Source organism: Pyxicephalus adspersus, chromosome 1, assembly GCF_032062135.1.
Source record: "Pyxicephalus adspersus chromosome 1, UCB_Pads_2.0, whole genome shotgun sequence".
NCBI classification, from domain to species: Eukaryota; Metazoa; Chordata; class Amphibia; order Anura; family Pyxicephalidae; genus Pyxicephalus; species Pyxicephalus adspersus.
The window spans coordinates 43,312,558-43,326,412 of NC_092858.1; the positions used below are offsets into that span (position 1 = coordinate 43,312,558).

The following is a 13,855-nucleotide window of genomic DNA, read 5'->3' on the forward strand; positions in this document are numbered from 1 at the left end:
AGGGTTACAAAAACACCCCTTCCTCAAAGCATAGAAACCACCAACTGCCGAAAAGTTTCAAATACCAAAACAATTACCATTCCCACAAATCCTAGAAAGACCAATGTTAATTATACACAACAACAATAGGCAGTCTTTCATCTACCTGTTCCCCCCAGACAGAATTAAATCATGCAAAAGCAGCTCCTATCATGTAACTATTTAAAGAAACCAATTCACTTACACAAAAGGCACCACAATTGTTAAAGCTGCGGGGTTCTAACATTACAGTCAGGATAGCGAGCAACCGCCTAAATGCCTGCCATCCAAAATCACCTCCAGAACAAACACGCAGTTGTGTGACTGGGGCAGTTTAGTGAGACGTGCTTGCTGCATTCCCATTGCACAAGCACCAACTGCTGCCAAGTAAGTTGCTATGACCTAGTACCGTGTTTCCCCGATGATAAGGCAGGGCCATCAAATAAGACAGCCCCCCCTTTTTAGGGAAAAATGAAAAATAACCCCCCCCCCCCCCGCAAATAAGCCACCCACCGATTACTTACCAGAATCGGGTGGTGCGGTGGGTGACTCCGTGTGTGGTTCCTCCGTGTGTGCCGCGCCTCTTCATGAAGAGGAAGTGACAGGACTGCAGTGCGCGCACGTGACTCCGCCCAAGCAAACACAGGCAGCTTCCCTCATCCCTCCCTAACGGAGACTGCAGGAGTTTGTTCACGAGTTCAGACAGGTTTTTTTTTTGCTGTGAGCAATACCACTCTATATACGGTAAGCTTTAGAATGGGACATTAAATGGTACAGTATATTATTGATTACAGTAGAAGGGGACAATGAATGGATCAGATTAATCAGAAGGGGACAATGATTGGCACAGATTGATCAGAAGGGGACATGAATGGCACATGATTGATCTGAAAGGGGACAATGATTGGCACAGATTGATCAGAAGTGGACATGAATGGCACAGATTGATCAGAAGTGGACATGAATGGCACATGATTGATCTGAAGGGGACAGGAATGGCACATGATTGATCAGAAGGGGACAATGATTGGCACAGATTGATCAGAAGTGGACATAAATGGCACATGAACAATAACTGTGTACTGTAGTCTTCTTCATGGGTAAATAAGGCATCCCCCTGAAAATAAGCCCTAGAGCATATTTTGGCCTTCCAAAAAAAATAAGACAGTGTCTTATCATCGGGGAAACAGGGTAGAAAACCATTTAGCATACAATCAAATGATAAAAGGAGATAAAAAATATTAATGAGAGGGGATATAATTAAAATATATCTATCTATCTAATCACATTGGTTTGAGAAACAAGGTCATGCACCATCTACTGGATTTGCTCTGTATCAGTGGAAAGCAGTCTTCTCCAAAATATGGTTAACCACACAGGTCAAGAAAAAATTAGCTTTGATAATCAGAAACCACAGCAAATTTTTCTAAATCAGTTTTTCTAGCAGATTTCATATTTGTTTTCAGTCTTCCCCTAACACCTACAGTTCTTGAGTTTTAAGTACTATTATAGTTAACATTGTACGTGCATGTATTTTATACTAAAACGTAAGCACCATTGAAATGAATGGTAATATATCTTCAATGTAAAGTAAAATATGGCACACTGTGGTATAGATCTAATGAACAGTGTCAGTCAGGTACCATTGTTTCTTCTGAAATGCTTAGAGTATGATTTTCTTGTATACTCCGTGTGGATTGTCACGGTACAGCATCCAGCAGTAGTCAGCCATCATACTTTTATTCCAGAAACCTTGGTAGCAGTACTTCATTACCTGAATGTCCTGGTGAAAACGTTCTCCTTGTTCATCACTCACCATACCAAGATTTTCCGGGAAGAATTCTAGATGTGAGTGCAAGAAATGTATTTTTAAGGACATGCGACAACCCAGTTTCTGGTATGAATCAAGCAGATTCTGAACTCCTTCCTTGTATGCAGGAGACTTATGGTTGTCCAGGAAATTTTAACACAGCCACTTGAATGCATCCCAAGCTTCTAGCTCAGCTGCTGAGAGAGATTGTTTGAAAACATCATCCTGCAAAACAGACTTGATCTGTGGCCCTATAAATATCCCTTCCCTCAGTTTTGCAGTGCTTATGTTTGGAAACTTCTCAACAAAGTACTGAAAACCCATGGAGTTTGATTTACCCAAAGCCTTTACAAGGTTCTTCATCAAGCGTAACTTGATATGGAGTGGTGGCAGAAATATTTTATGCGGATCAACCAGAGGCAGAAACTTGACACTGCTTGTTCCGGGCTTATAGGTATCTCTTGGTAGCCAATCACATTTGACATAATGGTCTCCCATAGATTGGCTGTCCCACAGGCATAGGAAACAGCAAAATTTTGTGAATCCTCCTTGCATTCCCATCAGCAAGCCAATGACCTTTAGATCCCCACAGATGTTCCATTGGTGTTTTTACTGGATTGCTTCAAGTAGTAACTTCATGTTGTCATAGGACTCCTTTAGGTTAACGGAAAGGGCAATCGGTAAACTTGGTTTGGAATTACCATTAAGACTGCTTTAAAGCGTCTTTTAGAGGAATCAATGAAGATACGCCATTCAAATGGAACATGCTCTTGTGACAAACTGTTAAAGAATGCATTTATATCATGACAGTAGCACAGTCAGCTATCACAAGTGAAGAAAGGTATGATTTTGGTTTCTGTAGTGAGTTACAGGTACACCCTTTGCAAGCAAGTGCTTCTGTTTAAGCCTTGAAGCAAAAGGATCTGCTTTGTCTTTGGAGAGATTTAGATTACAAACGAGATCATTCAGCTCTGCTTGTGTAAAGGTCTCTGGTTCTAAATCTTCATCGGCCAAGTAGTCAGGGTCAGATGATCCGGGGTTGTAACTAGCTGCAACTCCAGTGTCCATCATGTGGCGGTACCAGAACTGGCTATGAATCATCATGGGGAACAAGCCTAATTGCAAAATCGAGTCTGGGATATACAATTTTGTGCTTAGTTTTACCTAAGAATCCACTTTTGTTGACGCGGCAAAATAGCAGTCGATTAGATGGTCCCGGGATTCTATTCACACCATCGGGATTGCAAATGGCATTGCTGCTTTATGCCGCTTTAGCAAGTCATGCAGTCTGTTGGAACAAATGGTACAGATGACATGTGGAGCCCAAGATTTATCCTGGTCACCAAGTGGACAGCCGAAATATAATTTGTATATCTTTCTAAGTTCTGTGGTAATTTGGCGACGTTGTGCTGTCGTGAATGAACCACACACGTAACAGAAACTGTCTGCATCAATTAGGCAGTTTCTAGGCATGATGACAAATGAAATCAATCTCAGTTAGTGCTGTCTTTAACCCTAAAAAAAGAAAACCGTTGTTAAATATGTTAAGGCTATTTATAACAAATTTCACACAATATATAAATTAGCTGCATTACAAAAACTAGACGTGCTATAGAAAGACTGAACACAGATTTGAAATCCGCATCAAAAATACGACAAAGCCTACATAAAATTATACCTGTAGTTGCTTGCTGTTGCAGAGAGACATAAAGTACTGTTTGGTCTGCAGGATTGAACTTTTTGTTAGCCATTTTTAAGTGCTTTCTTTATAGCAAGATGGTCAGCATTGTACCTTAACCCTTATGGTTGTTTTTGTTCTAAACCCCTTTGATATTGGGTCAGCCTTTGGGATATAAGCAAGTTTGTCCTTTAACATTTTAGGATTTTCATTTTTGTAGTTTTTTTTCTTTTTGCATTTCCTGGAGGATTTCCCCTTTTGCAAATTTCTGTCCATGTCCATGTATAAAAGTTATATGTTTCTTGACTTATTTCTTCACCTGAATCCTACACCAAGAATGTATGTTGCCCAAAACAACCCTCAAATGTGGCCAAAAAGGAAAACTGGTCTGTCCAAGCTTCAATATTTGTAAAATAAACTTTGTTAGTTCTTATCAAGTTTTAAATAGATTATTAGAATGCGATACACAAGTCTTGCAAGATTGCAAGATAAAAAGAATTAAAGAAATACCTGTTCAGACAGTTGATGCTTGTTTTCCGCGGCAGCCTTTTCTAGTTCCCCTATACGTGTTTGTTGCTGCTGAACCACAGAACGGAGGTGCTTTATGCAGTTGTGGTTTGGTAGTTCATCTTTGGGCATTTCTAGTCTGATGACAAGATAAAACAAATAAATAAACCTAAAGAGACCTGAATAACCATTGCAACAGCTTGTCTAACAATACCAGTGGTAATATTGTATAATATATATATATATATATATATATATATATATATATATATACACACATACATACATATATATATGCAAAGACCGCATCCGCCTAATACTTTTATAGTGTAAATCTAAAAAGGACAGTCGGTCATCATTTCTGTCTGACTACCTAAACTGCGTGTGCCATGTATTTTTAGCCTTCACACATCCAGGACTAACCAATGAATAGATCATGTTTTTGATAGATTTTAATACATACATCATTCTATGATGAGAACTGTCTAAGAGAAAGAAGATCACTTTCACCTATTTCCTCCTGTTCAACCTATAGTGGTCCAGGGCTCAAAGGAAAGTCTAGGGACATGGAAAAACATGGAGATGCAACTCGGATTTCTGTATGTAGAGGCTCTGCAGCAGCGAAAAATGGCTTTTATAGAAAACTTGTTAAAGCATACAATATAATGAGGGGGAATAAAATGTACACACTAACACTTTTATAAGGACATAAACTGCTGTTACTTACCCACATCCCTGCTCACATGTTACTGGTCGCTTTGGATTATGTTCACAGTCGTTAAGATGAGACATGAGGTTATCAAGTCTAACAATTGTGGTACAGCCGAAAACCGCGTTGTCACAAGTAATCTGTAATTTGGAGAGCATATTCCGCATGATGCGGGGGACTGGACGGAGATGAGCTACCGTTACAACACTGCGATCCACAGGACACGTTTGCTGCTGGGAGAACCACTGTGTGATGCAGGCATTGCAAAAAGCGTGTTCACAATGAGGAGCCTAGAGAATAAAATTAATTTTAAAAAAATAAATAATCATATAACAATTGCATATCCAAAAAAATATATCATTATGTTTTAGCCTTTTAAAAGATGTAATTTGCTTGTTTTTTTTTTTTTTTTTCATGTTTTCATTTTTCCTAGGTGCATGTCTAATAAAACAATTAGAAGATATGCTGGATGCAAGTTATTTAGAAGATCACAGGGAATGCAGGATTCTAAATAGATGAATGCTTTAACAGTCTCCCCATGGCAGGCTTAGTTTTACAATATGGAAGATCAACTGAAAATTGCAATAGCATAGAGTCCCCTCTTTTGCATCACATGAACACATCTAAACTGAAGACAAGGCAATACTGAATCCGTTTGGTAAGCTTCTCAGACTATTAAAACCTTGAGGGCAGAACCAACAGTAGAAGTATGGAATTACTAATATAGAATTTGGGGTTCTGTCACAACGTGGGTTTGCTCCTCTGTCCAGCCCACACATCGTTATAGTACCACTTCTTTCCATTATCCCACTTCCCTTTCCTCCCTCATGTTCTTTTTTCCTCATCCTGTCATCTTCTTTCATGTTGTTGCTTTGCTTGCATTACAGTTTCCCACTAATGACATTTGTTTCTCTCTCTATACCTCCACCTTCGCTCTCAATACTTCTGTTATCAGAGTAGAGAGTTTGTCCTTTATTGCCCCTATACTGGTATGGTCTTAAGGAAAGTTCTCTGCTTAATCTATGTTTGTAATTGAGCGCAAAGTCTTCTTTCCCTTTGTCTTTATTTTGTAATTTTGGTAAATTGGTTATATAGGACACAGACTTCTTTACTTTGTACAGAATTCAATTATTACACCTACATCATCCAGTCGGCATTCTAACTCCAGTGAACTGACCTAACTATACTGCATCTTATAGTTCACTGAACTGCACATTAGTATTGCTTACTAATTTACTAAACACACAGAAACATGCACATTTATATAAAAGTATGCCTTACTGCTACTGATTTTATTTTACTTGGAAGGTTCAGTGTTTACAGGGCTGGGGGTGCTCTAAAACTGCCAGCTATTTCCTGCCAGCAAGTGCAGAAATGCAAACACTTCAAATGCCACCAATTTTCTCTGCAAAATATTTCTAGACATAGCCACGCTCTCTAAAAATAGAAACAGTCACAGAAGGTTGGTATGTGAGATTTCACAATCACTTCAAAGTAACGTAACTTTTTTTTTAATTTTATCATGCTGAGCAATCTTAGAAAATGATTAAATATACCCTAACATCCCCAAAACACTTGATTGTTCTTATCCATTTAGGTTTCACAATGGAGAAAAAGAAAAAACAAACAATTGGAAACTCTAAAGTGTTATTTCTTTCTGCTGAAAAATATGAGAAGTATGTGGGAAGCCACTACCAACCTTTTAAAAATGTTATTTGGCTGACCATCCCTGGCTTCAATACTCAAATCATTTACCATGAACAAAAAAGCAAGTGAAAAGATAAACGAAAGCTCTTATAACCCTAAACTAACTATTGTTGTCAAAGTTTTTTTTTTTTTTTTTTTTTTTTGCACACATGAAAAATGTGCTCATTTTAGGCCAGAAAGTTACCCTAACCCCCCCAAATATTTCTATAAGCAAAAACATCAGAGTGTTAACCTCACCTCTGTACTTCACTTGAGTGACTTACACACAAATTGCACTCACAGGGGAAAGTACTAAACACATTTTTATTAACTCCGTGCCTTTCTGGATAACGACATCGGTCATAACCATCTTAGACACCATGAAGGGACAGTTGCTGAATTGTAGATTTATGTATGATAGGTTTTTATTGAATGATATAAATGACAGACTCCCTGTAGCGTGTCATTTTGCTGCCGGACAAAGCTGCGGCTGCAGCTTGATCAACTCTCTGATCTTACTAGCTGGGACCAGGTAATACCTCAATTCATCTATTTATCTTTTCATTTAATGATTACAGCATGGTGTAGACTACCTATGTATTAACATTCATCATATTTAAATACCCACTCTTTACAACATTTATTTTAGACTCCACTTTTGTGGTAATTGTTCATTACATACTACCATACCAGGGTTGCAGAGGCTACCCTGGCCCCTCCCCATCCACCGATACCTCTCTAGGACCGGGTAACCCTCTATTTATCTTTTCTATTCCAAGAACAGTTTTATCATTCCAGTAATTAATGTATTGCATACTTAATCAGTGATTATTATTTTATCATATTTACAGTATATATTTACACAAAGCTACTAAGACACCATACCCTCAATACCATTCACCTACTCTATATTAGTCCTCATCCAAGACAATGTAAGTCATTACTCCTCACAACCTTATTAATCAAAACAAAAGACATAGTCTTAAATAAAATATCTCATAGATATTATTGTTATATAATAGCATGTCTAAATGCAATAAGTGTTATCATATTTGTTCAATTAATAGCTACTATTTAATTATTATGTTTGTTCAAATAGGATCTACTATTTTGTTATGCTGTTTATGATAATCAAAAATGTTTATTGAATAATGTATGTAAAATAACATACTGTTATATCAGACCGATTATCTCTTATAAATATACCTAAAAAAAAAAAAAAAAAAAGTACACAGATACCCCTGAAGAAGCCTAACAAGGGCGAAACGCACCGGGTAAAAAGCCGCGGGCACTCATCGACCGTCCCATCGCTCCTTTGCGTAGGCATACAGCTGTTTCGCTATACTTTTGGATGTTGACAAACACCTGTACAGTAGGTGCTACTAAATGCCCAGCTACTATGTGATAATTGACTACTAATTGGAACAGAGACTGGCAGGTCCGATCATCTTTCTGCCTATAAAGCAGATTATTATTGTTCATGTTTGATTTTTTTTGCTGAATATTTTTGGCAATATTTTGAGTAATATTGCCAAAAAAAACTCTTTTTGTTTCTCTCTTTTTTGATTATTTTACACATTAGCTTGATGAAAATAGAAATGCTCTTAGCCATTATGATGACCAGGAATACATGAAAAAGCCACCCCTGCTGACATCCACTTTAACCCTCATGCTGCTATAGATGTAAATGTTCCGGGTCAGATACATAGTCATGGAGAAGGTAGTCGGCAAGTGCACAAGTGAGCTAACAGAAATCAGCAATGGCAGCAAGCCTCAGCAAGCACATATTGCCTTAGAGAAACCTGCTACTGCTGTATTTTTCCAGCTCTAATAAACCTTCGAACTGTCATTTTTATCCCTGGAAAGTCATTGATGACACCATCATTTGTTGGAACACCAGGTATGTACATCCATGTTTGAGGTCAGTGGTCTAAAAATAAAAAAACTCAAAGCAATACCAGCTAAGTAAGACACAAAAAAGACTAGATATGAACTTTGGTGAAAACTTCAGTAAAGGGTAGATAAACTAGATAAAACTCAGGAAAACGTTTGGGGTCAGTACAGCTGCCTTTAAGTATCGCTTAGTAATCCAGTGTTATGGAGCTTTATAATATATTTTTAACATACATACTATGGTATAAACAAAGATTTTTTGACCTGATAATGCCATTAGAAAAATAATTTTATATAGTGGCCATTTCTGGAAATGCATTTGTCGATATATAGTATGGTAGATTTGAGCTGACAAAAGACTAGCTGCTTGTAGCAGACTTTTTATTAAGAAACAGAACCATCTATGGTGGTCATTATATTTCACTAAAGACAATTTGGGAGAAATGACCAGTTACAGCCAACTCCAAAGTACAAAATACTTAAGCTGGAACAAAAGTGGAAAAAAGTTAAACGAGTCCATTTGATAATAATGTTTTTCCTATTTAAATGAATGTTTAAAAATAATACATCATGGATGTATAATAGAAATGGTAGTAAACTTCTTTTGAACAGATTGTATAAACAAAATGTGGCCAACACTGCTAACAATGTAGACCAATATTTTTCATGTAAAGGTATGTATTGCAATGCAGTGTACAACTCAGAATTTTTTGAAAGGTGGGTGACAACCCCTATATTGCAACCCAACTCTTCAGCAACCACCCAAAAAAAGCTGGGTGGTAACTGAAAAATTCCAGGGTTGTGCACTCAGTTAAAAGCATCAGAGGGAAACACTGCAATGTATATTAGGATTGGTTTATATTAAAGCATATACAGTAATTTGAAGTAGCGAGGTTTGAAAAAGGTTAGAAGCAAAATCAAGTCAAAAGTCCTGGAGCATGCATCTTTAAAGCAAACCTAGGCTTTGCCCAATCAGAGAATAGCAACAAGTCTGCCATCATGCCTGGCAGAAAATATACCTTTCCCTTGCATCCCCACTACACTGATTACTATGGGGGTGAAGCATGCTACTTTTAGTAAAGGCAACATGCAACTTAATATACACAATGGGAGTAACACCCTTCTTAGATAACCAATCTCTGTAGGGTTTATAGGGATAGTAGTAATGGTTTGTTTAGGGGTAAAGAAAATTCCCTAGGGTGGCAGAAGCATGCTGTCACACAACATGCAACTTAGGATATGTGAAAGCTCCTGGCTAATGGGAGCCATTCCAAGTAAATTCAAAGTTCTATATGAAAAAACACTGGTGACTAAAAAGCTTACAAAGGGCTTTGCTTACATACTTGGTGCCAGGTTTGTATTTTTTTTTTTTGGGGGGGGGGGGGGTGGAGTGGCATTGATTAGCAAAAGCAGTCTGTATTAATGTAAACTTGTTGCTTTTCCTAGCATCAAAGAAAAGACACCGACCGATTCACTTTCAGTTAGTAATAGCTACTACAATATATTTATTCCAACATGTTTTTTTCAAGCCAAGTTGAACTTTCAGTTTAAAGAGCACTAAATATATTAAATACAAAATGTGCACAAAGTATTTGATATATTTTTTTTTTTATTAAGGAAGTGGCCCCAGCTTGTACAGAAAAGCCTGTCTCCTGCCAGAAAGCCCTGGATGTGAAGCAGTGGATTCTACGGGGATTATACTCCTCGCCAAGTCAGGCATTGAGCTGGCAACACTCAAACCCTCTGCCAAAACGGCTTTCACAGAAATGAATGAAACAATGCAAATTTCATCAGCATTTGACTGTTTAGAAACTGGATGCTTGGGGTCTTATTTTAGATTACTGCAAAGACAAATATCTTTGATTAATTAAGAACTGTATATTGATTAAATGCTCTTCGGGGCAGGGTTCTCTCCTCCTCTTGTGTCATTGTGTGTATCTGTCATTTGCAACCGGTATTTAATGTACAGCGCTGCAGAATACGTTGGATATATATATATATATATATATATATATATATATATATATATATATATAATATGCTGTTTAATATTTTTATATAGTCCATGCTGCAGCTACTTTATCAATAGGAAAGTGAATCCCTACAACAAGGGAGAAGGGGGCCATTTAGTGCAAAATTACATGCCCACAAAGACAGCCATGTTAGTGTGTCATACACACACAGTTCATTTTTGATAAACAAATTAACATAGAAAAAGCATTATTCATAAATTGTCACATTACAAGGTACTTTTTTTTGTTCTAACCTGTTAAAGCATTTTTGAAAGCAGGAGAATCACAACATAGTTAAAGAACAAGGTTTTTGACAGATAAATGTAAAGATGACGAATTAAACTATTTTTGCATTGCATTTCACTTGTCCTCACATGCGCTCCCTTTTGGTCTGATAAATATACCACTCATAAATGTTTAGCTATCCGGTATTCTTTGCACAATTGCTGTATTATTTCAGAGTCTTGTTCTCATCTCGGACTACAGAATAATTAGCCTTTATAATGAGTGTGAGTGCTTAAATAGTTCAAATGTAAGGTAATTTTAAAGAATGTTCCCAAAGTACATGTCAAAGCAAAGCAAAGCAAAGTAAAAAAAAAAAAAAAAAAAAAACGACAGGTGAATCCTAGAAAATGTCACCAGATGATACACGGGAGGAAACAGGCAGTCCATAAACAGAGTAGCGGCCACATGAAACACATTTAAAACCAAGCAAATACAATACAAATATCCAAAGAATTACATTTGAGCTTATTTTTATTATTCCATTTGCATACCTGTAAAAAGGGCTTTCTACTAATTTTCCATACAACTTATCCTAACATACACTTATTTATCATTTTTTTATCTATGTTTCCACGGTGAAACAATGCTGAAATTATTTAGGATGAAACAGTCTACCTTTTATGCATTCTGTTCTGTCCAGGTTAGGTTGTCAAGGCTCTCTGCAGCTGAACAATATTAACACCCTTCAGTTCTGCAGAACTGTCATGCACTACAGGTCGCCTGAATACCATGTATACATTAACTGCATACACAATAGAAACAATCCTTGTTTTTTTGCTTTACTACTGTGGGAAACAGCAGCAAAAAGAGAAGGATTTAGACTGACTGAGCCACTGCAATGTAGAGAGCAGCTTTCAGATTGTATGCCGACTCATGACAGGTACTTTCTGATTGCAGTCCTACATGTTGCCCTCAATACATGTCACTAATCATAGCCGACCTTTACAGAGCAATTTTTCCAAGAACAAACTAAGAACAAATTACTTACTTGAACTGGCTCCTCCAAAACCCCACTGCATATGGGGCAGATAAGATCCTCATCCACATCACCCTGAAAGCGTGTTACATCATACCCCATCGCTCATCACCGACACTAAGCACTGCAAACATAAAATATAATATATTAACAATTACATTTTAAAAGTAAAGAAATGTGATGATGTTGCCCACAGCAATCAGATTTTTCCTTTATGGTCTACTGAAATTTTAGTAACTATAGGTGGCATAAATATTCCCCTTTCACTCACAAAATGTTCCTTTCTGCCAAGAGGAGTACATAAATAAATGGTAGACTGCAAAGAAAACTACAGTGTATGCATAGCCAAGTGTTATTGTAGTTTTGGATTGAGGAATTTCTAATCCATCCCTACTCTATCTAAAAAAATATGCCCTTGTTCTAGGTGTCAAAAAAGACAACATGAAGTGAGGACAACTACAGATGTGCATTTTCCTTAGGAAACCTATGACACTTTGAGAATCCTTTGTCATGTATTTAATGCTTATTCAACATAGCAAAGCAAACATACATAATATACACAAAACATGGGTCTGAGAGAAAAATATTCTTTTGAATATTTGTTTAAAATAAATCATTTTATAAAGGCAAACTATTTTTGTGACTTTAGTGTAGTTGAAGTCTAGACCCAATTTTTATTTTGTTTCCCATAGATGCTCTAAAGAAACCAGTTTGTCTTATATGAATAAATGGTTATCTAATGGCCTGGACGACTAGCCAATAGAACCTTTGAATACAATTCTCCATGATATTTTAACTTCCTGACCAGGGAAGGACATATATTTGGATTCAGATTATTGAACAGGAAATTGCTGCTCAGTTGATATTTGTTTTCCGAGTAGATTGATTCAAGACTGCTTTGCCAAAGAAAACTGGAGATCGAAAGAAAACTGCAAAAAAAAAAAAAAGAAAAAAAAACTGTTCAAAATATGTGAGTGAAGACAGCCAGGGTACAGGTATCCCTGCAAAGTCAGTTGTATACTGATTTGAATGGCAGCACTTGGAATCACTGAGTTATTGGTAATAGGTTTCTCTTAAACATGTCATGGATGTATGAGTGCAACTGGTTATTTACAGAAAGTTACACAGCACAGGCTTTAGAAAGAAGACCCCGTCATATCCAATAAGACAAGCTGTGCAAAATTTGGACAAAATTCGAACTACAGTAAGCTGCTTATATTTTAATTATAGTGCAGCTGAAGTGCTTGTTGGACAGAAGTTGTTAAAGAACATGTTGGTTCTACAGTAACAAGATGTGATGTTGTGGCATTCCTACAGTAATATGCAACTTTAGTACAAAGGAGGGATATCCTAAAGAAAAGTCATAGCACCTTATTATATATACATCTGCATGATAGGCACCCTTTAAAATATGAAATGCCTATTTGTTATTAAGTTTACCTAAGGGAAAAAAAAAGCCAGGAGATTCGTTGTATCATTTTGTTATGTAATTGTTTTTTTCTTTGTAGGTTTGTTCGTCCTTTTATATAATAAATAAATAATGTTATAAAGAAAAAATCCAGGGGATTTTGCAGGGCTACAGTATAGACAGACAGTAGAAAAGCACTAATGATTATTTGTCAAACATTACCCAGCAAGATGGTAAATAATGTTTCATGATGGCTTTTTTTTTTAAAAATTTCAGTAAACAATGTCAGTTATGTGATCCAACAAAAAAACAAGTAAGCAGACGGGTTATTTATTAGAGAAAAGTCAGGGGACGTCTGTATGTGTGCAATGTTTTCATATACGGCATGCCCAGCTCAGTGTATAATGCCAGCATACCTGGATGCCTGGAAATTAATTTCTGTGCATGTGTCATTCCCAGCTGGTCAATCAAGTTGGCCAAAGACCCTGAAACCAGCAGAGGGCTCGGTGAATATGGGGGCACCCACGATGGAAAGAGAGAGTCACACGTACTTAAAACAAAATCCATCCAAACAAAATCCAAACATAAAGGGAAAGTTCCTTTTGAAATAAAAGGATTTGTCCGCTCACAATGTATTTTTTTTTTTCACTTTACTTCTGTTTTAAGAAGTTACTTTGCTGCAGAACAACATTTATACAGTAAAATCAGCTGCCTACAGCTTTACTTGCTTTTCATGACATGACAATAAAACCAGAAAGACAAGTTTCTCTGCCAATTTTAGGATTATAACTTTCCATTGCTAGGAATACAACTGGAAGTGAGTGCGAGACATGAAGGCACCAACAGCTCCCATTCATGGTATATACAGGAAAT

At 36.9% G+C, this 13,855-nt stretch overlaps 1 protein-coding gene across 1 annotated transcript in view; it reads right to left on the reverse strand.

Moving 5' to 3' along the window:
- Positions 1–13,855, reverse strand: part of RNF41 (ring finger protein 41) — a 31,744-nt gene that overhangs the window by 4,129 nt on the left and 13,760 nt on the right. Inside the window, exons 2-4 of the mRNA XM_072408867.1 lie at positions 11,587–11,698; positions 4,741–5,012; positions 4,017–4,152 (exon numbers count right to left, since the gene is read on the reverse strand). Of these exons, the coding sequence (XP_072264968.1) occupies positions 4,017–4,152; positions 4,741–5,012; positions 11,587–11,676 (498 nt within the window). The 5' untranslated portion in view covers positions 11,677–11,698. The remainder of the gene's footprint in view (positions 1–4,016; positions 4,153–4,740; positions 5,013–11,586; positions 11,699–13,855) is intronic.